Genomic DNA, 27,480 nt, shown 5'->3' with positions numbered 1-27,480 from the left:
AACTAATTTTTGTATTTTTAGTAGAGACGGGGTTTCACCATGTTGGCCAGGCTGGTTTCAAACTCCTGATCTCAGGTGATCTGCCCGCCTCAGCCTCCCAAAGTGCTGGGATTACAGGTGTGAGCCATTGCGCCTGGCCGCATTTTGTTTTTAACTTAATAATGTATCCTAGAAATCGCTCCATATCAATTTTTAGAGATCTTTCTCATTTTTCACTATTGCTGCACAGAACATGAATGTATGTATCAGCCACTCTTAAATGTTTCCAGCATTTTGCTGCAATGAATACCTTGTATATGTATGCTTTCATACTGCTGGAGGTATTGTTTTAATTTCTCTAAGTGGGACTTCAATATGTAGTCTTATTAGATATTGCAAAATTTATTTCCAAAATGTGCTAGCCATTTATGAGAGTGTTTGCTTCCCCATAGTTTCACAAAAGAATGTGGGGGTCATATTTAAAAAAAAATTTTTTTGTCAATCTGATATGTGACAGATGGTATCTCAGGGTAGTTTAAATTTGCTTTCTGTAATTATGAGTAAGATTATACATTTAAAATATGGTTTAAGTGCCATTTTAATTATATTTTTATTGTGAAATGTTAATTTATATCTTCTGCCCATTTTTCTGTTGTAGTTTTGATGTTGTTTCCCCCTAAATGTTTACAAATTGTGATAAAATACACATAACATAAAACCATCTTAACCATTTTTAAGGGTACAGTTTAGTAGTGTTTTATTTTTTTATTATAATTTTTTAAATTTTACTTTACGTTCCGGGATACATGTGCAGAACGTGCAGGTTTGTTACATAGGTATACGTGTGCCATGGTGGTTTGCTGCACCTATTGACCCATTCTCTAGGATCCCTCTCCTTGCCCTCCATCCCCCAGTGGGCTTTGTTTTGTGTTGTTCCCTTCCCTGTGTCCATGTGTTCTCATTGTTCACCTCCCACTTATGAGTGAGAACATGCGGTGTTTGGTTTTCCATTCCTTTGTTAGTTTGCTGAGGATGATGGCTTCCAGCTTCATCTATGTCCCCGCAAAGGACATGATCTCATTCCTTTTTATGCCTGTGTAGTATTCCATAGTATATACGTACCACATTTTTTTTTTTTTTGAGATGAAGTCTCGCTCTGTTGCCAGGCTGGAGTGCAGTGGCGTGATCTCGGCTCACTGCAATCTCCGCTTCCTGGGTTCAAGCAATTCTCTGCCTCAGCCTCCCAAGTAGCTGGAATTACAGGTGCCTGCCACCACGCCTGGCTAATTTTTTTGTATTTTTAGTAGAGAAGGGGTTTCACCATCTTGACCAGGCTGGTCTTGAACTCCTGACTTCATGATCCACCCACCTCGGCCTCCCAAAGTGTTGGGATTACAGGTGTGAGCCACCATGCCTGGCCATGTACCACATTTTCTTTATCCAGTCTATCATTGATGGGCATTTGGGTTGGTTCCATGACTTTGCTATTGTAAGTAGTGCTGTAGTAAACATATGTATGCACGTGTCTTTATAGTAGAATTATTTATATTTCTTTGGGTGTGTTCCCAGTAATGGGATTGCTGGGTCAAAAGGTATTTCTGGTTCTAGATACTTGAAGAATCGCCATACTGTCTTCCACAATGGTTAAACTAATTTACATTCCCACCAACAGCGTAAAAGCGTTCCTATTTCTCCACAGCCTCGCCAGCATCTATTGTTTCAAAAATATGGAATGCTTCACGAATTTGTGTGCATCCTTGCACAGGGGCCATGCTGATCTTCTCTGTATCATTCCAATTTTAGTATATGTGCTGCCAAAGCAAGCACCGTTTAGTAGTATTTTCACATTCTTGTGCAGCGAATCTCCAGAATGTTTTCATCTTCAAAACTGAAACTCTATACTTATTAAATAACAACTCCTCATTTCCTCTTCCCTGTAGCCCCTGGCAACTACTATTTTGTTTTCTGTTTCTATAAATTTAACTGCTCTATTTACTTTATATAAGTGGAATAATGCAATACTTGTTTTCTTGTGATTGGCTTATTTCACTTAGCATAATGTCCTTAAGTTTCACCCATCCCCTAAATTTTAAAGCATTCTTTACACTTTGTCTGAGATGTATGTTGCAAATATTTTCTGCCAGACTGTCAATTGTCTTTTGACATTTTAAATTGTTTTTGTTATGCAAACATTTATGTTTTTATGTAGTAAAAGTTAATCTATTACTTGTTTCCTTTTTTGTATCTAGTATTTGAATCATAGCTAGGAAGGTTTTTCCTGTACTCAAGTTATAAAAGACTTCATCTATGTTTTTCTTCCTGATCCTTGTATAGTTTCATTGTTTAAGTTAAATTCTGGAGTTTGTTCTTATGTATGGTGGAAGGTATGAATTATTTTATCTTTTTCCAAATGGCTAACCAGTTGTTCCAGAAATAGTTATTAAAACCTTCATATTTTTCCCAGTGATTTGAGATGCCATGTTTATCATATGCTAAATTTTCTGATATACTGGTGTATTTTTGGACTTTCTGTTGTTTTCTACTGGTCTGTCTATCCATACACCTGTGCTACACCAGGCTTTCTGGTATGTTCTACTGTCTCCTAGGGCTAGCCCTCCATTGCAGATTTTCTTTCTCAGGGTTTTCTTGGCTATTCTTGCATGTTTATTTTTCCACATGAACTTTAGGATCAACTTATCTAATTCCATAAAAATATATGTAGATATTTTTATTGGTATTGTGTTAAATCAATTTTGGGAAAAGTGAAATTTTCATGACGTTAAAATGTCTTTACTAAGATCAAGTGTCTTTTCATTCATTCGTGTCTATTTTTAGTCAGACCATTCTTATGGGAGAATTTATGAAATTATATTATACTACTATTGTACTGGAATATAATCTCAAGAGAGCATGGGCTTTGTCTGTTTTGTTCAGCTACTATATACCCAGCATTTAGAACAATGTCTGAATATTTGTTGAATCGGTGGATATACTATAATAATAAGTTAGGTAATAAGGAATAATAAGTTAGGTAAAGAATCTTTGTTTTGCCTTGAGAAAATGAAAACCATACTAAGAATATTAATTTGGCAAGAATTCATCATAAATAAAGAAAAAGATAAAATGGTTTATTTGTGGGATGTACTTTTGGATTAAATGGTTTTTATTCTGAAAATGTTATTTTTCAGAATATTTTTAATCTGAAAAAATGGTGTCTTAGGAAGAGAGAGTTCAGGAGTTACACTGAAATGATACAACCATGCAGAACATTTAATTTTTTCTTATGTTCTCAGTTCAACTATATTTATATGAAGCAATGTGTAGAAAGTAGTCCTTTAGTACCTATTCAGCAGGAATGGCTGGATCACATGTTAAGGCTGATACCTGAGTCTTTAAAGGAAGGGAAAGAAAGAGAAGAACTTCTTGAAAGTCTCATAAATGAGGTGTCAAGTGACTTTGAAAACAGCATGAAGAGATATTTGGGTAAGTAGCATCTAACACACACCAGGCTTCTTTCACCTTGGCCTCCCCCCGTCCCCACTGAATCAAAAATAGAAATAAGCAAAATGAGTAATGAACACTATGTATTTAAACTATATCTGGTTTTTTTCTTCTTTTCTTTTTATTTTTTTTCTTCGAGACGTGATCTCTGTCGCCCAGGCTGGAGTGCAGTGGTGCTATTTCGGCTCACTGCAGCCTCCGCCTGCAGAGTTGAAGCAATTCCCCTGCCTCAGCCTCCCGAGTACCTGGAACTTCAGGCACACACCACTATGCCCAGCTAATTTTTTTATTTTTTGGTAGAGATGTAGTTTCACCATGTTGACCAAGCTGGTCAACCTGGGCTCAAGCCATCCGCCCACCTCAGCCTCCCAAAGTGCTGGGATTACACGCTGAGCCACTCAGCCCGGCCTAAACTATATGTATTTCTTAGATACGATTTTTATTTAAAGTTTTTATTTTGAGTCTATACTTAAGTCAAAATCCTTACAATTTAAGGGTACTTTTTGTATTTTTTTTATTAGCTAACATCTCTTTGATTTTTTACTTTGTCTTTATGATTTTAGCTATACTATTTATAGGTTTGCTAGAAAATACTAATATGTTTTGGGAGATTTATTAGGGGTATAATCTTTGCTATTTTTTAGAATAAACTTTTTTCCTTTTTAAAAATTGACAAATAAAAATTGTATATAATTATCATGTACAATACGTTTTGAAATATGTGTGGAATAGCTAAATTGAGCTAATTAACTGATGCATTTTTTTCACATATTTATCATTTTTTGTGTGTGGTGGGAACATAAAATCTACTCTTGACAATTTTCAAGGGTACAATAAATTGTTACTAACTAGTCACTATGTTGTATAATTGCTTTCTTTTTTTTTTTTTTTATGATGGAGTCTCACTCTGTCACCCAGAAGAGAGTGCAGTGGTGCAATCTCAGCTCACTGCAACCTCCACCTCCCAGGTTCAAGCAATTCTCTTGCCTCAGCCTCCCAAGTAGCTGGGACTACAGGCGCCTGCCACCATGCCCAGCTAATTTTTGTATTTTTAGTAGAGACGGGGTTTCACCATGTTGGCTAGTCTGGTCTCAAACTCCTGACCTCAGGTGATCTGCCCTCCTTGGCCTCTCAAAGTGCTGGAATTACAGGCATGAGCCACCGCGCTTGGCCTCCATGTCGTATAATCTCTTGAACTTGTTCCCTCGTATCTAACTGAAATTTTGTAGCCTGTGACCAACATCCTCCCAGCCCCTGGTAGCCACCATGAAATGCATTTTTTTAAGTGGCCATGCTAGTGACTTTTGAGTAGATGGAATGTGAAAAACTGAGATCTTATTAAAGCTTTTCGTTATCTGAACTCTACTCTAAAGTAAGGCCAAAATAGTACCAAGAACTTGATTTTGTTTCAAATAAAGGAGTTTTTTCTTACATTCCTTTTAATGCACAGTAAACTATACCATCCAAAATCAAAAGTTAGAAACTTTGATATTAATAGATTGTGCAGAGATTTTCAAGAAGCATTAATATATCCGTGTATTTTAGTGCAGAGCGTTCTTGTGAAACCACCAGTTAAATCGCTTGAAGATGAAGGAGGTCCTTTACCTGAATCTCCTGTGTGAGTAAATTATTTTAAAAACAGTACTTCATCCAATTTTTTTTAATTTTTTAATTTTTTTTATTACACTTTTAAGTTTTAGGGTACATGTGCACATTGTGCAGGTTAGTTACATATGTATACATGTGCCATGCTGGTGCGCTGCACCCACTAACTCGTCATCTAGCATTAAGTATATCTCCCAATGCTATCCCTCCCCCCTCCCCCCACCCCACCACAGTCCCCAGAGTGTGATATTCCCCTTCCTGTGTCCATGTGATCTCATCCAATTTTTGATATAGATAAAAAATAAACTGATCTTACATTCAAGTATACAATTGTGATGCTCAAAGGTATTTTGAACACAGCTAAAAAAAAAAAGTACTCTTGTTTTTCCCTCAGAGGTATTCTCTCTACTATGCTCATTTAGTTCTGCATACATAACTGGGGAGATCTTTATGAATGCATAGCTTAACTTAGCCTTGAGTAAGCTTTGGGGTATGCCAGACAGATTTCTCCAGCGCTTTTCTTTAGTCCTAAAGACTGTGTTCTTTCATTTTTACTGGGATAACTGAGCCAAAGCACAGTGGAAGTTAGCAGAGCTCTCAGATCTGGCCCATCACTCTGCCTTACTCACAAATTATTTCTGTTCTCTCTGAAGATAATGCAGTTTTGAGTTCTTGATGTGTTTTTATTAAATGCATGTATCTTAAGGTTCCCATTGCTGACCACAGTTCCCTCTTCTCAAGCCCCAGTTTTCTCACTTCAATACTAATTTCATGTTATAAGCATTATTTCCTAAAGTTTAGGGTGTATTATTTTAATCATGTTTGATATGGTGTTTTGCTTTTCCAGAGGCCTAGATTATTCTAATCCTTGGCATTCTAGCTATGTGCAGGCAAGAAATCAAATATTCTCTAATTTGCACATTATTCATCCAACTATGAAAATGTTACTGGACCTTGGTTATACAACATTTGCTGATACAGTTTTGTTGGACTTCACAGGAATTAGGTAAAATCCTGTTAAATTTAAAATTTGAATGTCTCCTTGCTTGAGTCTATATTTTTGACTGTATTATTTTTAAAATGGAATCCTAAATCTTCAACACTTTTCTCTAGATTTTAGAGTTTAAAAAAATGTATCTTGTTTGTTTCAACAATTGTGTGGGTTTTTTTTTTTTTTTTCTCGTGATGGAGTCTTGCTCTGTCATCCAGGCTGGAGTGCAATGGTGCGATCTCGGCTCACTGCAAGCTTTGTCTCCCTGGTTCAAGCAATTCTCCTGCCTCAGCCTTCCGAGTAGCTGGGATTACAGGTGTACACCACCACACCCAGCTAATTTTTGTATTTTTAGTAGAGATGGGGTTTTACCATGTTGGCCAGGTTGGTCTAGAACTCCTGACCTCGTGATCTGCCTGCCTCAGCCTCCCAAAGTGCTGAGATTACAGGTGTGAACCACCGAGCCCGGCCCAACAATTGTGTTTTAAGACCAATATGTATCATTTGCTTCAAATCACATTTCTTTTTCTCATAAATAGAGCTAAAGGTCCAATTGACTGTGAATCACTGAAAACTGATCTATCAATACAAACTAGAAACGCAGAAGAGAAGATAATGAATACATGGTATCCAAAGGTTATAAATCTCTTTACCAAGAAGGAGGCACTAGAAGGTGTTAAATCTGAAAAATTGGATGCATTTTATAGCTGTGTTTCCACACTTATGTCAAATCAGGTACATACGCTTTATATATATTAAATGATAATGTTATTAAAATTAGTTCAATATTTTAAATAGAATTCCACGTAAACATAGTGCTAAGTAATTATTTTGAAATAAATTAAAATATTTCTACTGTAATTTTATTTAAATAATTTTAGCAGAAAAATACTGCGTTTCTGAAACTATCTAAAATGAAAGGAAATCTAGAAGTATATATTAGTGTTATGAGTAATTACTTGGCTCATGCCTAAAGGATATATAAGTTAATTATAGCTTTATTTGGAGTATGTTAACAAAAGAACTATTCTAGTAACATATTTTTGAATTTATTAGATTCCAAGTTGATTGATTCTCATTTTGTTCTCAGTAAAATCTTGGTTTAAAATGTTATTGATCATTGTATAAGAGGTATCTGGTGGAAAAAATTTTTAAAGTTATTGATCATCTTTAAATGACAAATAGGGAATTTTTAATTTTATGAAATTATATTTATGGCCTCCTCAAATTTTTACTGTTGAAGATATACAATTCTAGAAAAATAGTTTTGAAGAAAAACTTTCCCTTTTGGTAAAGACCTCCAACAATTCCATGAATTTTGTCTAGCATATTTAAAAGGATAATATACATATTTAATATCTAGTATGTAATGCTGTAACTAATATACATGGTTTCCTTTCTACCTTTACCCTCTTAAGAGGACTGTGATTATTTAATAAAAGTAAAGAGATGAGGAATGTCTTGAAGATCATTTAGAACCATGTTTGTTTGCTGGGCTAAATTCCCAACAGTTGGTTCTCTATAAGAAACCATTATTCGTACTTTAGAAGCTCCTTGTGCACGTTTCTAAGTTCCAGTGGCTTTACCTTCACCCAGTAGTGTGCTAGAAATATGGCTCTCCAGGAAAGAAAATCACCCTGAGGCTGGGCACGGTGTCTCACACCTGTAATACCATCACTTTGGGAGGCCCAGGCAGGTGGATCACTTGAGCTCAGGAGTTCAAGACCAGCCTGGCCAACATGGCAAAACCTCCTCTCTACTAAAAATACAAAAATTAGCCAGGTGTGGTGGCATACGCTTGTAATCTCAGCCATTCGGGAGGCTGAGGTACGAGAATAGTTTGAGACCGAGAGGCAGAGGTTGTGGTGAGCCCAGATTGTGCCACTGCATTCCAGCCTGGGCAACAGAGTGAGACTCTGTCTCAACATAATAAATAAATAAATAAATAAATAAATAAATAAACAAACAAAAGAAAAAATAATTACCCTGATATGTAGTGTTTGTCGACTTCTGTGGTGTAAATATTCCCACAGTGGTAAATTTCGAGCTTCTAAGAGTTTAGCAACTGGCTCACAAAATTCTTGAGTATTTAACAATTGGCTCTTGAGAGAACAGGAGCTAGTTCTAGCATTTCATTGTACCTCACTCCATGTGCATGTCCCCCCATTACGCACTTACCTCTGGCTGTCAGGCCTCCCCTCCCTTCAGTCTTTACCATGTTGTTTGATCTTCTGGAACATTTTCTGTACCAGGGACAGAATTACTAAAGAATGTGAAAAGTTCTGAGTCACCATTTTAAGATTGTTGATATTCTATTAAAAAATTAAGGTTTGGCTGGGTGTGGTGGCTCACGCCTGTAATCTCAGCACTTTGGGTGGCTGAGGTGGGAGGATCACTTGAGCCCAGGAGTTCAAGACCAGCTTGGGAAACAAAGTGAGACACTGTCTCTAGAAAAAAAATTAAAAATTAGCCAGGAATGGTGGCTCATGCCTATTGTCCCAGCTACTCAGGAGGCTGATGTGGGAGGATTGCTTGAGCCCAGGATCCCAGGAGCTCGAGCCTGCTGTGAACTATGATTGTGCCACTGCACTCCAGCCTGGGCAACAGAGCAAGACCCAGTCTTAAAAAACAAAAACAGGCTCGGCGCAGTGGCTCACACCTGTAATCCCAGCACTTTGGGAGGCCAAGGTGGGTGGATTACCTGAGGTCAGGAGTTCGAGACCAGCCTGGCCAATATGGTGAAACCCTGTCTCTACTAAAACTACAAAAATTAGGCGGGCGTGGTGGCAGGCACCTGTAATCCCAGCTACTCAGGGGGCTGGGGCAGGAGAATTGCTTGAGCCCGGGAGACAGAGGTTGCAGTGAGCCAAGATCGTGCCATTGCACTCCAGCCTGACCGACAGAGTGAGACTCTGTCTCAAAACAAAAACAAAAACAAAAACCAAAAAACCAAAACCAAAAACAAAATTAGGGTTTGCATATAATGTTCTATTTATTGTTTTAGGTTACCTTTGTTAATGTGTGTTCTCACTTATTTGTGGGAGCTAAAAATTAAAACAGTTGAACTAATGGAGATAAAGAATAGAAGGATGGTTACCAGAGGCTGGGAAAGGTAGTGGGAGAAGTGGGTGGGGGGTGGGGGGTGTGGTAAGTGGAGATGTTTAATGGGTACAAAAAAGTTGGAAAGAATGGATAAGCTGAGTGTGGTGGCTAACGCCTGTAATCCCAGCACTGTGAGAGGCCAAAGCAGGCGGGTCACTTGAGCTCAGGAGTTTGAGACCAGCCATGAGCAACGTGACAAAACCCTGTCTCTACAAAAAATACAAAAATTAGCCAGGCGTGGTAGCTTGTGCATGTAGTTCCAGCTACTCAGGAGGCTGAGGTGGGAGGATGGCCTGAGCCCAGCAGGCAGAGGTTGCAGTGAATCGAGGTCTTGCCACTGTACTCCAACCTGGGCAACGCTGTCTCAAAAACAAAAAGTAAACAAAACAAACAAAAAGAAAAAAGAAAAAAAAAGAAAGAAAAAAGAAAAGAAAAAAGAATGAATGAATAAGACCTAGTATTTGCTAGCACAACTGGGTAACTACAGCAAAACATAATTTAATCATCCCTTTAAAAATAACTAAAAGAGTATAATTAGATTGTTTCTAACACAAAGGATAAATACTTGAAGTGATGGAAATCCCATTTACCCTGATGTGACTATTACACATTACATTCCTGTATCAGAATATCTCATGTAACCCTTATATACACCTATTATGTACCCACAAATATTAAAAATTAATAAGAACATATCATGCTGATTAGCTGGGTGTGGTGGCACGCGCCGTAGTCCCAGCTACTCAGGAGGCTGAAACAGGAGGATTGCCTGAGCCCAGGAGTTCAAGGTTACAGTGAGCTATGATGGCACCACTGCACTGCAGTCTGGGCAACAGAGTGAGACACTGTCTTAAAAAAAATATGTATATATATATATGTGTGTGTGTGTGTGTGTGTATGTGTGTATACACATATATATATAGTATGCTGAATGAAGATAATTTTCAATTAAATGGATTGATAGGATGTTTTAATTATAGACAATTATAATCAGATATAGACAATTATAATCAGTTTACTGATTTTAGTTAAAGGTTGAATTTGTACTCTCTAAAGTAACAGTGATTTATATCACGCAGCTAAAGGATCTATTACGGAGAACTGTAGAAGGATTTGTAAAACTCTTTGACCCAAAAGATCAACAAAGGCTGCCAATATTTAAGATAGAATTGACATTTGATGACGACAAAATGGAATTTTATCCTACCTTTCAAGATTTGGAAGATAATGTTTTGAGTTTGGTAGAACGAATAGCTGAAGCTCTGCAGGTATTACATCTCTACCCATCGGGAAAGAATTTTAAATTATTTGAATCGAATCTCTATGCAGTGTATATGTACATACAATGTTATGACTCTTTCTGTTATTTTCCTCCCCCAATTATTTTAAATTAGAAATTGCTTTCTCTTTGAAAAAGTCTCTTGAAGGCTGGAGATGACATTTTCCTTCTTAGAACTTTTCTTGTAGCTATGAATTGATTTTTTTTTTTTGCATGTCTCATCTCCTCTACTGAGTTGTGAGCTTCTTAAGAACAAGATCTAATTGATATTTGTTCTTTCTAGAGATTTCTGGCATAATTACTTTGTCAATAAATATTTGTCAGCCAGGCGCAGTGCCTCACGCCTGTAATCCCAGCACTTTAGGAGGCCGAGGCAGGCGGAACACGAGGTCAGGAGATCAAGATCATCCTGGCCAACATGGTGAAACCTCATCTCTACTAAAAATACAAAAATTAGCTGGGCATGGTGGCGCGTGCCTGTAATCCCAGCTACTCAGGAGGTTGAGGCAGGAAAACCCCTTGAACCAGGGAGTCGGAGGTTGCAGTGAGCCAAGATCATCCCACTGCACTCCAGCCTGGTGACAGAGTGAGACTCCGTCTCAAAAAAAAAAAAAAAAACCAATAATAAATAAATAAATAAATAAATATTTGACAAATATTTATTTGTCAGTAAATAATTAGTCAATAAATATTTGTTGAATGATAGAAAACTAACCCAACTTAAGGTTTTCTTTGTTTTGTTTTGTTTTGTTTGAGACAGGGTCTCACTGTGTTACCTAGGCTGAAGTGCAGTGGCTATTCACAGACATGATCATAGCACACTGCTGCCTCGAACTCCTGGGCTCAAGTGATCTTCTTGCCTCAGCTTCCCAAGTAGCTGGGACAATAGGCACGTGCTGCTGCACCTGGCCCAACTTGTTTTATGTTAGACTACAAACTATACAATTTTAAATTATTATTTTATGTCAAGTTATTTTTTCTTGGGCCATTGAAATCTGAAAAGAATGTTTTAAAATATAGTATAAGATCTACATATAGGCCGGGCGCAATGGCTCACGCCTGTAATCCTAGCACTTTGGGAGGACGAGGCGGGCGGATTGCCTGAGCTCAGGAGTTCAAGACCAGCCTTACCAACATGGTGAAATCCCATCTCTACTAAAATACAAAAAATAGGCCAGGCATGGTGGCTCACGCCTGTAATCTCAGCACTTTGGGAGGCTGAGGTGGGCGGATCACGAGGTCAGGAGTTCGAGACCAGCCTGACCAACATGGTGAAACCCCGTCTCTAAAAATACAAAAATTAGCTGGGCGTGGTGGCGCGCGCCTGTAATACTAGCTACTCAGGAGGCGGAGGCAGGAGAATCGCTTGAACCTGGGAGGCGGAGGTTGCAGTGAGCCGAGATCGCACCAATGCGCTCCAACCTGGGTGATAGAGCAAGACTCCATCTCCAAAAAAAAAAGATCTACATATAGATTAATTATACAGTTAGATATTTATTGTATACCTTGTTATTATTTTTATTTGTGTTAGAATGTCCAAACAATCCCCTCTTGGCTATCAGGAACTTCAACATCAGTAAATCTTGACACAGAACTTCCTGAACACGTGTTACACTGGGCTGTTGATACACTGAAGGCAGCAGTACATCGGAACTTAGAAGGTGCAAGAAAGCATTATGAGACATATGGTGTGTATGACATACGTAATATTATACCATTCGTCACTTTATTTGTGCTAGAATTTGGTCAGGTGTTTGTTTGTCTGGGGCTGCCATGAAAGAACAGGGAGAGCCAGAAGTGAGCATAGGCGTAGCTTTTGGCAGAGTCAAGAATCAAACCCAGGGAGGCCGAGGAGGGCGGATCACAAGGTCAGGAGATCGAGACCATCCTGGCTAACACGGTGAAACCCTGTCTCTACTAAAAAATACAAAAAATTAGCCGGGCGTCGTGGCGGGCGCATGTAGTCCCAGCTACTCGGGAGGCTGAGGCAGGAGAATGGCGTGAACCCGGGAGGCGGAGCTTGCAGTGAGCCGAGATCGCGCCACTGCTCTCCAGCCTGGGCGACAGAGAGAGACTCCGTCTCAAAAAAAAAAAAAAAAAGAATCAAACCCAGTACATTTTGTTGTCCAGTCCAAAGGGTGCATATGAACTGGAGCAGGGTGATAAAGTCAAAGGCAGAGAGAAGAAATGTTGGGAATAATTCAAGGGTAAAAGCAAGGTAATTTCTGAGAATAGTTTCAAAGAGCCTGTAGCTCAATTTTATTGGTCTGTAGTCTTCTCAAGTGTGTGTGAGGTCAGGATGTATGGTTATTCTTTGACATTCTGTTAACCAACATCTTCTATTAATTGGTGTATATGTACCCCTAAGTTATTCTTAAAAGCCTCAAATACTCTATTACCTTTGTTTTAAAATGTCTGTGTTTAACTTGGTTTGCTTTTATTCTACCCATTTTCTTAAAATATAGTAAATCATGTATGTTAATACTCTATTAATAATAATATTTAATTGAGTAGGTCCCCATTCCATGATCATATAAAAAAAGTGTTTTATCTTCTAAAAAGGGTATTATTGAGATTTTAATTAGATTATTAATTTTCAGTTGAAAAATATAATTGGCTCCTTGATGGGACTGCAGTTGAGAATATAGAGACTTTTCAGACAGAAGATCATACTTTTGATGAATATACAGAGGTAAGTGGTAATTGTTTTTATTAATGCGTTTTGAATTTTTTTGTAACATTAGGATCTTTCCATCCTAAAAAGTAAATGCTTAAATAGAATTTCTTATTTAAAGTATCATTTCAGTAAAACTCATTGTCTTACCTTATAATTTCTTTAGTCATTCATTTACTCACTTATTAATTCAATAAAAAATTCCTTATCACATTCAGACACCTAACAAGATTTGGTGATGCAAAAATAAATGAAAGGGTGGGAATGGTGGCTCATGCCTGTAATCCCAGCACTTTGAGACGCCAAGGCAAGAGGATTGCTTGAGCCCAGGAATTTGAGACCAGCCTGGGAAACATAGTGAGACCGTGTCTCTACGAAAGTTTTTTTGTTTTTGTTTTTGTTTTTGTTTTTTAAATTAGCCAGGTATGGTGGTGCATGCCTGTAGTCCTTCTTACTCAGGAGGCTGAGGCAAGAGGATCACTTGAGCCCAGGAGGTTGAGGCTGCAGTGAGCTCTGATTGCACCACTGTACTCCAGCTGGGCAACAGGGTGAGACACTGTCTTAAAAAAAATGCATAAGCACTGTCTTCAGGAGCTTATATTTGGCCTGGAAGCCTGACACGGAAATAACAACTATAGAGATAAGTACTAGAATAGAGATATGGACAAAGTGTTGTTTGCTTTGGGAAATTGGTGAAGAGATTATGCAAGAAGTGAAATGTGAGTTGGGCTTTGAAATAGATTTTATAGGTGGAGAAGGGAGGGGATGCAGCATGAACCAGGGTGTTCAGAGAATATAAATGAATGAAAATAGTTAAAGAACAGGGAACAGGGACACAGTACATGGAAGATTTAGAATATGATGAAGTTCGAAATGTAAGTTGGAGCCACATGGGAAAATCCTGGAGTATCTTTGCTCAAGAGTTTGTACTTTGTTCTGAAGGTTTTTCGCCATGGAAGTAATCTATTCGGATCTGAGTTTTAGAAAGATAATTCTGGGCTGGGTGCAGTGGCTTACACCTGTGATCTCAGCACTTTAGGAAGCCAAGGTGGGTGGATCACCTGAGGTCAGGAGTTCGAGACCAGCCTGGCCAACATGGCGAAACCCCATCTCTACTAAAAATACAAGAATTAGCCAAGCATGGTGGTCCATGCCTGTAATCCCAGCTACTAGGGGTGCTGAGGAGTAGGATCGCTTGAACCTGGGAGGCGAAGGTTGCAGTGAGCGGAGATCATGCCACTGCACTCCAGCCTGGGCAACAGAGTAAGGCTCCATCTCAAAAAAAAAAAAGGTAATTCTGATAGTAGTGGGGAAAAGGCAATTGAAAGAAAAAAGATTCCTACCTCCTCAAGGGACCTTGTTCTATTGGTTAAAACTGGCATATTTCTTCATTTTCCCCCTTTCTATTGACTGTTTAGATTTTTTAATGTATACTTTATACATCTTAATTTTTCTAACATCTTAAATTTTAAACATATAGAGTTTTGTTTTGTTTTTTGAGACAGGGTCTCACTCTATTGCCCAGGCTGGAGTGCAGTGGCATGATCATGGCTCACTACAGCCTTAACCTCCCGGGTTCAAGCAGTCCTCCACTTCAACCTCCCGAGTAGCTGAGACTGGAAGCGTACACCTCCATGCCTGGCTAATTTTTTTAAGAAGTATATATATATATATATATATATATATATATATATATATATTTTTTTTTTTTTGTAGAGGTGGTGTCTCCTTATGTTTCCCCAGGTGGTTTTGAACTTCTAAGCTCAAGCAGTCCTCTCACCTTGGCCTCTCAAAGTGTTGGGATTGTAGGCATGAGCCACCACACCCAGACTGTACAGAGAAATTGTAGGAATTTTACAAAGCATACCACCTACATTCTAGGATTTTGCTATATTTATTTGTCATTCCATCCCTTTTAAAAATTCTTTATTAATTTCAAGAGAAATTAACTTTAAAAAATCAACTTGAGATTTAGTTTACATACAATAAAATGTACCCATTTTAATTGTACAGTTATATGAGTTTTGACAAATGTGTACACTCACGTAACCATCACCAGAATTAAGATGTAGAACATTTCTTCTACCTCAGAAACTTTCCTTATACCCCATCCTGGTCAATTCTCCCCAACACTGACCTCAGGAAACTGCTGACATGCTTTCTGTTACTATAGATTAGGTTTTTGTTTTCTAAAGTTTCAGATAAATAGAATCACATATACATACTCTTTTGCATCTGATTTCTTTTATTAGCATAAAGTTTTTGAGATTTATTTGTTTTGTGTCAGTAGTTTTTTCCTCTTTTGTTTTTGTGTGTGTGTGTTTTTGTTTTTGTTTTTGTTTTTGTTTTTGAGACGGAGTCTTGCTCTGTTGCCCAGGCTGGAGTGCAGTGGTGCAATCTCGGCTCACTGCAACCTCCGCCTCCCAGGTTCAAGCCATTCTCCTGCTTCAGCCTCCCGAGTAGCTGGGATTACAGGCACCCACCACCATGGCCAGCTAATTTTTTGTGTTTTTAGTAGAGATGGGGTTTCACCATGTTAGCCAGGATGGTCTCGACCTCCTGACCTCATGATCCGCCCACCTTGGCCTCCCAAAATGCTGGGATTACAGGTGTGAGCCACCGCGCCCAGCCTAACTTATTCCTTTTATTGCTTAGTAGTATTTCACTGTATAGGTGTATAGTTTCTTTATTCATTCATGTTTTGATGGATATTTGAGATGTTTCCAGTTTTTGGCTATTATGAATAAAGTTACTATGGTCTTCTGTTTACAAGTCTTTGTGCAGACATATGCTTTCATTTCTCTTTCTAGGAGCTGGATTGCTGGGTGGTATGGGAAGTGTATTTTTAACTTTTTAAGAAACTGTTAAGCCAGGCATAGTAGCTTGCACCTGTAGTCTCAGCTACTCAGGAGGCTGAGGTGAAAGGATTACTGGAGCCTAGGAGTTCGAGTCTGCAGTGAGTTATGATCATGCCACTGCACTCCAACTTGAGTGACAGAGCAAAACTCTTTGTCTCAAAAAACAGAAGAAACTTAAATTTCTTTCAAAGTTGTTATACCATTTACAATCTCACCAGCAGTGTATGAGATTTCCAGTTCTTCCACATCCTTTTCAACCTTTGGGATTATCAGTCTTTTACTTTTTACTATTGTTTTATTTTTTCCCACTGCACTTTCACATCTAGATTATCAGTCTTTTTAATTTCATGTGTATATTGGTATCCCATTGTGGTTTTAATTTGCATTTCTCTGATGACTAATGATGTTTAACATCTTTTAACATGTCACGTTCCATCTGTGTATCTTTTTACTAATAAAAATAAAGTGTCTTTTGTTTGTACATTTTAAATTGGGTTTTTATGTTTTGTTGTTGAGCTCTAATGGATGTATTTTATTGGACTATATTGTTATAATCAATGTTATGGAGTTTTAAGAATTCTTTATATATTCTGGGTAAAAGTCCTGTATCTGAAATAGTTTTGAAAATATTATCTCATAGTTTATGCCTTGACATTTTATTTTTATAACAATGTCTTTCAAAGAGCAGACATTTTAAATTATAATTAATTCTAGTCTATCAATTTTTTTCTTTTGAGGTTCATACGTTTTGTGTTCTAAGAAATCTTTCCTACTGCATGATCATAAAGATTTGTTCCTACATTTTACTCTGGAAGCTTTTCTTAGAATTCCTAAACAACACATGTGATTGTCTAGAAGTTTTATAGTTGTAGCTTTCACATTTAGGTCTATGACCCATTGTAAGTTAACTTTTGTATGTGGTGTGGGATATGGGTCATGGTTCAGGTGTTTTTCATGTGGACATCCAGCTGCCCCAGCATCATATATCAAAAATACTATCTTGTACTCGTTGAATTATCTTGCCATCTTTGTTGAAAATCAATTGACCCTATATCTGTGGGTCTATTTCTGGATTCTCTATTTTCCATTGATTTATGTATCTGTTCTTATGCCAGTACCATGCTGCCTTGATTTCTGTAGTTCAATGGTAAATTGTAAAATCAAGTAGTGCAAGTTCTCCCACTTTGTCCTTTTTCCAAAATTATTTTGACTGTTCTAGGTGCTTTGCATTTCCATATACATTTTAAAATCAACCTATCAATTCCTAAAGAAGCCAGCTAGGATTTTGGTTAGGATTCCATTGAATCTCTGAATCAATTTGGAAAGAGCTGCCATCTTGAAATAGAAGCTTTCAATACATGACCATAGTGTGTATTTAAATTTATTTGAACCTTCTTTAATTTCGCTCAGGAATGTAGTTATAGTTTGCATTGTACAGCTCTTGCAAATATTTTCCTAAATCTGTCCCTTAAAATGTTTCGGGTTTACTGGATTTTCTTATAAATAGCATTTTTTTTTTTTTTTTGAGACAGAGTTTCACTCTTGTTGCCCAGGCTGTAGTGCAATGGCACGATCTTGGCTCACCGCAACCTCCGCCTCCTGAGTTCAAGCAATTCTCCTGTCTCAGCCTCCTGAGTAGCTGGGATTACAGGAGCATGCCACCACACCGGACTAATTTTTGTATTTTTAGTACAGACAGGGTTTTGCCGTGTTGGCCAGGCTGGTCTTGAACTCCTGACCTCAGGTGATCCGCCCACCTTGGCCTCCCCAAGTACTGGGATTGCAGGCATGAGCCACTGCGCCTGGCAATAAATAGTATTTTTAATAGCAATTTTTATTTACAGTACAGTGCTGAATAGCAGCAGTGAGATAGGGCATCCTTGCTGTGTTTATGGTCTTATGGGAAATATATTCAGATTTTCGTCATTAAATACATTAAGAGTAGGGTTTTTGGTAGATGCCCTTTATCATGTGGATGAAATTCCCTTCTATTCCAAGTTTGCCAAGAGTTTTTATCATGGGAGGGCACTGAATTTTGTCAAGTATTTTTTGGCATATATTTAATTGATCATATGGATTTTCTCTTTTTTTCTGTTAATATTTTGAATTATATTTATTGATGTTCAAATATTAACCCAATGTTGTTTTCCTGGGATAAACTTGAATTACCCCCAAAATTTAGTGCCTTAAAATACCAGACTTTATTATCTCATACTATCTGTGGGTCAGGAATCCAGCCTTGGATCAGCTGGGTCCCTGTGGCTCAAGGTCTCTCATAAAGTTGCAGTCAAGCTGTCAGTTGGGGCTATGTTCTCATGAAGGTTTGATTGGGGGCAGAATGATTCCAAGTTCACTCAAGTGGTCATTGACAGGATTCGGTTTGCCACAGGCTATTGAATTTCTGGTTTTGGATACATAGATATTTAGGATTGTTATGTTTTCTTGATGAACATTCTTTATTATTATAAAATAACATTTTAAGTCCCTGATCTTATATATATATAATATATATAAATATATATAAAATCGGGGATTAAAATATATAAATATATAAATAGATAAAATAGTATAAAATATATATAAATATAGAAATATATTTATATATTTTTATATTTATAAAATTTATATATAAAATATATTTTAAAATATATATTTATAAAATATATAAATACATTTATAAAAAACATATAAATATATAAATATATATAAAATCAAGGATTAAAATATATAAATATGTAAAAATATATAAAATAATATATAAAATATATAATATATAAATATATTCATATATTTATATATAATCTCACCAGCAGATATAATCTGGTGAGACTGTAAATGGTATAACAACTTTGAAAGAAATATTTATATATTTATATATTATATAAATACATAAAAATATATATAATATATACAAAATATATAAATATATGTATATTTTTTGAGATAGAGTCTCACTCTTGTTGCCCAGGCTAGAGTGAGGTTAATACTTTTTGTGTCCTAATGTGGCACGATCTCAGCTCCCTGAAACCTCCAACTCTTGAGTTCAAGTGATTCTCCTACCTCAGCCTCCCTAGTAGCTGGGATTACAAGTGCCAGCGACCACGCCCAGCTAATTTTTTTGTATTTTTAGTAGCCGTGGGGTTTCAACCTGTTGGCCATGCTGGTCTCGAACTCGTGACCTCAGGTGATCTGCCCACCTCGGCCTCCCAAAATGCTAGGATTACAGGCATGAGCCACCATGCCTGGCCCCTGATTATATTTCTTATTCTGAAGTTTTTACTGATTCTAATACTCTAGCTTTTATTTTACAAAACAACTTTATTGAGAAGTAATTCACATATTATACAATCAATCTACTGAAAAAGTATAATTTATTTCTGTCATTTACTGTTTCACATATTTTGGTACTCTGTTATTAAGTGCAAATATATGTGTAAATGTCATATCTTTCTGATGGATTGACCCTTTTATTATTTTAAAATATCTCTGTTTATCTCTAGTAACATTTTTTTTTTTTTGAGACAGGGTCTTGCTTTGTTGCCCAGGCTGGATTGTAGTGGTGCTGTCACAGCTCACTGCAGCCTTAACCTCTCAGGCTCAAGTGATCCTCCTGCCTCAGCCTCCTGACTAGCTGGGAATACAGGCATATGCCACTATGGTGGGATAACTTTTGTATTTTTTGTAGAGAAGGGGTTTCGCCATGTTGCCTAGGCTGATCTCAAACTCCTGAGCTCAAGCGATCCGCCTGCCTCAGCCTCCCAAACTGCTGAGATTACAGATGAGAGCTACCACACTTGGCCCTGAATTTTCTGTATACAATATCATGTCATGTGTAATAGTGATTGTCTTACTTCCTTTCTAATCTGAGTTCGTTTTACTTATTTTTCTTGCCTAATTTCACAGCTAGTACCTGTAGTACAATGTTTTGTTTTGTTTTAGTACAATGTTTTGTTTTGTTTTGTTTTAGTACAATGTTTTGTTTTGTTTTGTTTTGTTTTGTTTTGTTTTAGACAGGGTCTCACTCTGTTGCCCAGGCTAAAGTACAGTGGTATGATCTCAGCTCACTGCAGCCTCAAGCTTCCAGGCTCCAGTGATCCTCCCACCTCAGCCTCCCAATTACCTGGGACTACAGGCACAGGCCACCATGCCTGGCTAAATTTTTATTTTTTTTATTTTTAGTAGAGACAAGGTCTCACTGTGTTGCCCAGGTTGGTCTCAAACTCCTGGGCTCAAAGAATCCATGCACCTCGGCCTCCTAAAGTGCCAGGATTACAGGCGTGAGACACCGTGCCCAGCCAATGTAGTACACATTTTTGTTTTGTTTTGTTTTTAAGACAGGGTCTCACTCTGTTACCCAGACTGGAGCGCAATGGTAGAATCCTGCTCACTGCTGCCTTGACCTCCCTGGCTCAAGCAATCTTCCCACCTCAGCCTCTCAAGTAGCTGGAACAACAGGCGTGTGCCATCACACCCAGCTAATTTTAGTATTTTTTGTAGAGATGTGGTCTCACTATATTGCTCAGGCTGGTCTCAAACTCCTGGATGCAAGTGATCCTCCTGCCTCAGCCTCCCAAAGCTCTGGCATTACAAGAACGAACCACCCTTATCTTGTTCTTGATCTTAGAGGGAAATGTTCATTTTTTCATCATTAAGTATAATATTAGTTGTAGGTTTTTCCTAGACATGCCTTATGAAAGTTGAGGATGTTACCTTCTATTCCTAGTTTGTGTTTTTAACATGAAAGAGTGTTGGGTTTCGTTAAATGCTTTTTTTTTTCTTTTTTGACTGGTCAAGTACCCAATAATGAGAAAGGGGAAAGAGTAGAACAAGCAGTTTGATCTGTGATTGACTGTGAACAATCAAATGAGATAACTCACTACCTTTACACCAGTTTGTTTAATGCTTTTTTGGCAGCTATTGACACGACTATGTGTTTTTTTCTAATATGCATACTTTTTACCTTATTTGGTTTTTATGGGTTCATGAAACTATTTTGTGAATGCATAAATGCATTATTACTTTCACAAATTCAGAGATGGTATATAGTTGCCTTTTGGTAGCTGCAGGTATTTGTTCTAGGACCCCTGTATAGATATCAAAATCTGCAGATGCTCAAGTCTCATATAAAATGGTATAGTATTTGCATATAATTTATGCACATCCTCCAGTATACTTTAAACTATCTCTAGATTACTTATAATACCTAATGCAATATAAATGCTATATAAAGAGTTATACTGTATTGTCTTTTATTTGAATTATTTTATTGTTATTTTTATGGCTTTTTTCAAATATTTTCAATCTGCCGTTAGTTGATTCTACAGATATGGAACCCATGGATACAGAGGGCCAATTGTATTCTCTTTAATTTGTATTTTACCATATATCTCAATACAGTGCTATGCAGAGAATAGACACAATAAATGTTCTATGAATTACCAACTAAATTTTTTGTGGTCTGGGTATAACCTGTAGTGTCTATAAGTCCTAAATATCAAGACCAAGTATATGTTTCATTAAAGTTTTGTTTGTTTGTTTTTGTTTGTTTGTTTGTTTTTTTGAGATGGAGTTTCGCCCTGTCGCCCAGGCTGGAGTGCAGTCGTGCCATCTCCACTCACTGCAAGCTCCGCCTCCTGGGCCCAAGCGATTCTCCTGCCTCAGCCTCCTGAGTAGCTGAGACTACAGGTGCCTACCACTACATCTGGCCAATTTTTGTATTTTTAGTAGAGACAGGGTTTCACCATGTTGGCCAGGATGGTCTCAATCTGCTGATCATGATCCACCTGCTTCGGCCTCCCAAAATGCTGGGATTACAGGTGTGAGCCACTGCACCCGGCCTCATTAACTTTGAAAATGATTATTTCCTTAGGTCTATTATTTTGTAGTGACATTTTCTAGAATTTTGTAATAATTTTGGGATAGTTTATATAACTATTTAAAAATTTACTTTTAGATTTAGTAACATATTCCTGGATTTCTTTGTCAGTTTCTGATATACTATAGTTGTGGTTAGTATGCCTATTTTGGGGGAAATTTAAGAATGATGAACTGTAACATCTGTACAGATGAACTTATTTATTATTTATTTATTTATTTATTTATTTATTTATTTGGGTTGGAGTTTCGCTCTTGTTGCCCAGCTGGAGTGCAATGGTGCAATCTCGGCTCACCACAACCTCCGCCTCCTGGGTTCAAGCAATTCTCCTGTCTCAGCCTCCCGAGTAGCTGGGATTACAGGCATGCACCACCACGCCCAGCTAATTTTGTATTTTTAGTAGAGACACGGTTTCTCCATGTTGGTCAGGCTGGTCTCGAACTCCTGACCTCAGGTGCTCTGCCCACCTCAGCCTCCCAAAGTGCTGGGATTATAGGCATGAGCCACCACTCCTGGCCTATTATTTATTTATTTTTTTAGAGACAGGATCTCTGTTGTCCAGGCTGGAGTGCAGTGATGTGAGCATAGCTCAATGCAGCTTCAAGTTCCTGGGCTCAAGTGATCCTTCCACCTCAGCCTCCTAAGTAGCAAGGATTAAAGGCATGTGCCACCATGCCTGTCTAATTTTTTTTTTTTGTTTTTTGACAGAGTCTCAGTCACTCAGGCTGGAGTGCAGTGGTGTGATCACGGCTCAATGCAGCCTCTGCCTTCTGGGCTCAAGTGTTCCTCCCACCTCAGCCTTCTGAATAGCTGAGACTACAGGCACACGCCACAACACCTGGCTAATTTTTGTATTTTTTGTAGAGATAGGGTTTCACCATGTTGCCCAAGCTGGCTGGCTAATTTTAAAAAAATTATTATTTTTTTTTTGTAGAGATGGGGGTTTCCCTATGTTGCTCAGGCTGATCTTGAACTCCTGGCTTCAAGCAATCCTCCTGTCTCAGTCTCCCAAAGTGCTGGGGGTTTACAGGCATGAGCCATCATGCCTGGCTTATACAGATGAATTTATAAGATGCTTGTGATTTGTGTAAAAATAAAACAGGACAGGGGAGTAGTTAGCAGTATAGTTAAAAAAAGATTGGTCATGAGTTGCTAATTGTTGAAACTGGATAATGGGTACATTTTACCTATTTTTGTATGTTTAAAATGTTCCATGAAAAAATTTAATGTAATTGTGAAATAGAACATACATAGTACATATGTATAGACTGATAGGTAATTATAACCTAGGTGTTAATAACCATGTAGCTTAAGAAAGAGAACTTTGCAACACCCAGAAGCCACCACGTGCCTCTCCCCAATTATAACTTTCTTCTGTCTTTATTGGTAACTATTACCCTAACATTTCTTGCTTTCCTTTATGGTTTTACCACCTATGTGTGTATACTTAAATAATATAGTTTAGTTTTGTCCACGGTAAGTTTGTATGAAAGGTATCATACTGTATATATTCTTTTGTGTGTTTCTTCTTTCATCATGGTAAAATTTATCCATATTCATCTTTTTTCAATGCCATGAGTTCTGTCTACCCTTTATTTGGTGTTTTTTTTTTTTTTTTTTTTTTTTTTGAGATAGAGTCTCGCTCTGTCTTCCAGGCTGGAGTGCAGTGGTGTGACCTCGGCTCACTGCAATCTCTACCTCTCAGGTTCAAGCGATTCTCAGCCTCTTGAGTAGCTGGCATTACAGGCATGTGCCACCACACTCAGCTAATTTTTGTAGTTTTAGTAGAGACGGGGTTTCACCATGTTGGCCAGGCTGGTCTGGAACTCCTGCCCTCAGGTGATCCACCCGCCTCGGCTTCCCACAGTGCTAGGATTACAGGCGTGAGCCACCGCACCTGGCCTATTTGGTGTATTTCCAACCAAGAACAAGGCAGGTGCTTACGATAGTCTTTGAATCAATTAATTATTATCTTCCCCCTTGAACACTGAAAAATTTAAACCCAATTCACCACATCCTAGATACTCTAGAAAAATAGGACAGCATTGAGAGAGAGTAACATGAAGGAAAGTTCTCCTGAAGGAAGAATAAAAGGAACAGGCCATTTCAGTAGAGAGTGGAGATCAAGTGAGAAGGTAGGCAGATAGAAACATTAAAGGTGGATTGTGCAATTAAGTCAAAGTTTGTCCAAAGTTGGTAAGTGTGTTTCACTTTTACCAAGTACCACATATCTTGTCAGATTTTCTTGATACTACTTTGTTTAATTTTAAAAAATTACCCCAGTGTTTGGGCACTAAGAAGTTGACATACATTCCAATATCTTGGATCTTGGTAATTGCAGAGCATCTGTTCCTGGATTATTATCATTATATTTTTAACAGATGGAGTCTTACCCTGTCACCCAGCCTGGAATGCAGGGTGCCATCATAGCTGACTGCAGCCTCAAACTCCTGGGCTCAAGCGATCCTCCCACCTCAGCCTCCTAACAGTAGCTGGGATTATAGGCTCAAACTATCATGCCTGGCTTGGAGTATTTTGACAAAAACCAATAAGTTCCTTATATATATGTGTTTTTCCTAAAGGTTGAATTAGAATCCTTGACCATGTGGACGTAAAGTGAAAAAAATAGAATCTTTAATGAGCTATCAGTAATGGCAAAAGCAAATATTTATCCACTATGCAAATTGTTACATGATATAAGTTTGTTTCTAAACAGAGAAATGGGTTGACTCTGGGGATAATTTTAAAAAATAATTATTGAGGGAAATTTTACCGTGTGGTATGTTCAGATTTTGATACTGTGAATGGTATCGTATTGGATATTTACTGGTAGATTGACAAATTCCTTAATGAAAGAATAGGTGAAAAAAATATGTATGCAACAAGGGAAAAAATTTTAGTCACTTAGCAAAAAAGAAATAAAGTTGTATTTATATTATATAATTAGGACTGTCGTAACAATACAATATTATAAAATCACTGAAAGTTCTAAACTTTTTTTTTTCATTTGAACACTTTTTTTCAAGTTTATAGAAAAATTTTTCAGTCTTGCCTCAGAAATAATGCTTTTGCCTCAGTGGATTCATTACCCTATGGTGCGTTTGGATTGTGAAGATTTGAAGACAGGCCTGACAAATAAAGCAAAAGCCTTTGCAAACATATTATTAAATGACATAGCTTCAAAATATAGAAAAGAAAATCAATGGTAAGTAGAATTAATTCCCAAGCTCAGAATTATATGGCTAAAAGAAGTATTTTGCTAAAGTAACTCTTGTTTAAAAACAAAAGCTTAAAATATGTAAGTACGTACAACTTTTTCTCCATAGCTGCCTCCTATAGAGGTGCCTTTGTAGTCCCATTGGGCTGGATTCTTTTTGTTTGATACTGTTTGATACCTTTTTAAATGCAACCCAGGATTTTTTAAAAAAGAAATGGAAATAAACCAGATTCAGGTACAGGTTACGTGATAATAATAAGATTGTAGACTTTTGGTGATATTGGGCAGATCTGGGATCATCCCTGACCCCAATATTTACTTATTGTATCACCGAGCTTATTTTTCTCATCTGTAAAGTGGAGACAGTAATACCTACTTTTCAGGGTGGCTATAAAATTGGATTCATAAACTAGTGGCCTGCTACCTGAGTGTGTCATGTAGATGTGTTTTGCTTGTTTCACACTGTGTTTTATTTTGTTTAAACAGATTTTGGACTTGCTACCATCATTTTAAAATTAGGAGTATACACACGCACGTGCACACACACACACACACTTTGGATTTCTTACCTTTCTTGAAAAAGTGGGAAGACCATGCAACATGGGGCCTGCTGTGGTAAATGGAGCTAAGAAGCAACTTTGCCTTTTAGAGAGGGAATATGTCCTGTGGTTTGTTCACCCAGTGCTCAACCAATTCATCATCCAATTTATTGAACTCATTTGTTGTCTGTGTGTCCCCAAAAAAGCTTGTAACTTCTGTAAAGATGAAAACTAATGTATGTATAGCACCTAGCACACTGCCTGGCACATGGTACTCAATAAATGTTAACTATTATATTTATTTTCCCGGAAGCAAAGTGAAAAAATTGCATGCTTTGGAATCAGAAAGACATTTGAATACTGATTGCCATTAACTAGTTCCATAACTCTGGGCAAGCTACTTAATTTTCCTGAGCCTCAGTTTCCTACTGTGTCAACTATGAAAAATAGTACCTTCCAGGCAGGCACGGTGGCTCACGCCTGTAATCCCAGCACTTTGGGAGGCCAAGGAGGGTGAATCATGAGGTCAGGAGTTCGAGACCAGCCTGGCCAACATGGTGAAACCCCGTCTCTACTAAAAATACAAAAAATTAGCTGGGTGTGATGGCAGGTGCCTGTAACCCCAGCTACTGAGGAGGTTGAGGCAGGAGAATCGCTTGAACCCGGGAGGCGGAGGTTGCAGTGAGCCGAGATGGCGCCACTGCACTCCAGCCCGGGCTACAGTGCGAGACTCCATCTCAAAAACAAACAAACAAACAAAAAGAAAAAGAAAAAGAGTACCTTCCTCGCGGGACTAATATTAGGATCACAGATAACATTTGTAAAATATCTAGTGCCTTGCTTGGCATAGAATAGGAGCCCAATAAATATCTTAAATTGAATAAGCAAATATATGACAGTCAGAAGTCAAATTTATCAGGCATATTCTGTATAAAAGTATACTACACGAGAAGATATCAAAGAGGGTAAAGTATTAGAACCTTTCCCTTTCTTGAGAGTTGTAACCATCCTGATGAGTAACAACAATGACAATGCCATAGTTAGTAAAAAAAAAAACAAAAAAAAACCAAAAAAAAAACACTTTATAAGTTTATGTTTAACATTTTTTTTGTATTTATTTTTGTAGTATCTGTGATTTTTCTGGAAAATTCCATACTTTTCACAAAATAATTATCTTATTATAAAGCTATGATATAAAAGCAGCTGAAAATTTATCCAGTTTCCTTCACCTAGTTTATTCTTTGATTCCTCCTGTTTAAATTCTGTACTTTAGATAACATCAAAAGGAGGAAATGTGTGCCACTAGGTTAAGTACAAGGTCACTGAAGAGCAATTTGCTTACTTCACCGTTTGGTTTAGCATCTGCTTGGGCCATCTTGCTCTCATCATTTTGTTTGCCTCCTTTTCTTTTGCTGAAGTATCTCTGCCCAAAGGACTCAGATTCTGCACTAGCAAGATGATCCCCAGGAGGATTATCTGTCTTTTTGCGTTATCCACATTAATGCTTGCTCTTTCTTTTTTTTCTTTCTTTCTTTCTCTTTCTTTCTTTCTTTCTTTCTTTCTTTCTTTCTTTCTTTCTTTCTTTCTTTCTCTCTCTCTCTCCCTCTCTCTCTCCCTCCCTCCCTTCCTTCCTTCCTTCCTTCCTTCCTTCCTTTCTTCCTTCTTTTCTATTAGAGACAAGGTCTTGCCATGTTGCCTAGGCTGGTCTCAAACTCCTGGACTCAAGTGATCCTCCCTCCTCAGCCTCCCAAAGTGTTGGGATTACAGGTGTGGGCCACTGTGCCTGGCCACATTCCTCCTGTATTTCTGATATTCAATAATTAACTGTAAAGTCCTACATGATCTGATTCCTGCTCACCA

The 27,480-nt window shown here is 37.7% G+C and overlaps 1 protein-coding gene, 1 long non-coding RNA gene and 1 other non-coding gene across 4 annotated transcripts in view; 1 reads left to right on the top strand and 2 right to left on the bottom strand.

Annotated features, from left to right (window-relative positions):
* LOC129532659 (uncharacterized) overlaps window positions 1–8,325 on the bottom strand; it is a 36,556-nt gene extending 28,231 nt beyond the window's left edge. The window contains exon 1 of the long non-coding RNA XR_008678493.1: window positions 8,255–8,325. This is a non-coding gene — a long non-coding RNA (uncharacterized lncRNA). The remainder of the gene's footprint in view (window positions 1–8,254) is intronic.
* Window positions 1–27,480, top strand: part of DNAH12 (dynein axonemal heavy chain 12) — a 257,576-nt gene that overhangs the window by 30,173 nt on the left and 199,923 nt on the right. The window contains exons 5-12 of one of the 2 annotated variants that reach the window (XM_055383181.2): window positions 3,273–3,462; window positions 5,026–5,098; window positions 5,933–6,091; window positions 6,616–6,811; window positions 10,258–10,446; window positions 11,989–12,145; window positions 13,058–13,149; window positions 24,891–25,069. In XM_055383181.2, the coding sequence (XP_055239156.2) occupies window positions 3,273–3,462; window positions 5,026–5,098; window positions 5,933–6,091; window positions 6,616–6,811; window positions 10,258–10,446; window positions 11,989–12,145; window positions 13,058–13,149; window positions 24,891–25,069 (1,235 nt within the window). Of the gene's footprint in view, window positions 1–3,272; window positions 3,463–5,025; window positions 5,099–5,932; window positions 6,092–6,615; window positions 6,812–10,257; window positions 10,447–11,988; window positions 12,146–13,057; window positions 13,150–15,941; window positions 16,480–24,890; window positions 25,070–27,480 lie in introns of those variants that run through there. The other variant, XM_004034353.5, reaches the window with a different exon arrangement.
* On the bottom strand, window positions 1,701–1,806 carry LOC115934084 (U6 spliceosomal RNA). Its single transcript, XR_004069933.1, has one exon. It is a non-coding gene; the product is annotated as a U6 spliceosomal RNA (small nuclear RNA).

This window comes from Gorilla gorilla, chromosome 2, assembly GCF_029281585.2.
Source record: "Gorilla gorilla gorilla isolate KB3781 chromosome 2, NHGRI_mGorGor1-v2.1_pri, whole genome shotgun sequence".
In the NCBI taxonomy this organism is placed as follows: domain Eukaryota; kingdom Metazoa; phylum Chordata; class Mammalia; order Primates; family Hominidae; genus Gorilla; species Gorilla gorilla.
Note: the sequence above shows the minus strand (reverse complement) of the source record. Positions and strands in the feature narration are given on the sequence as shown.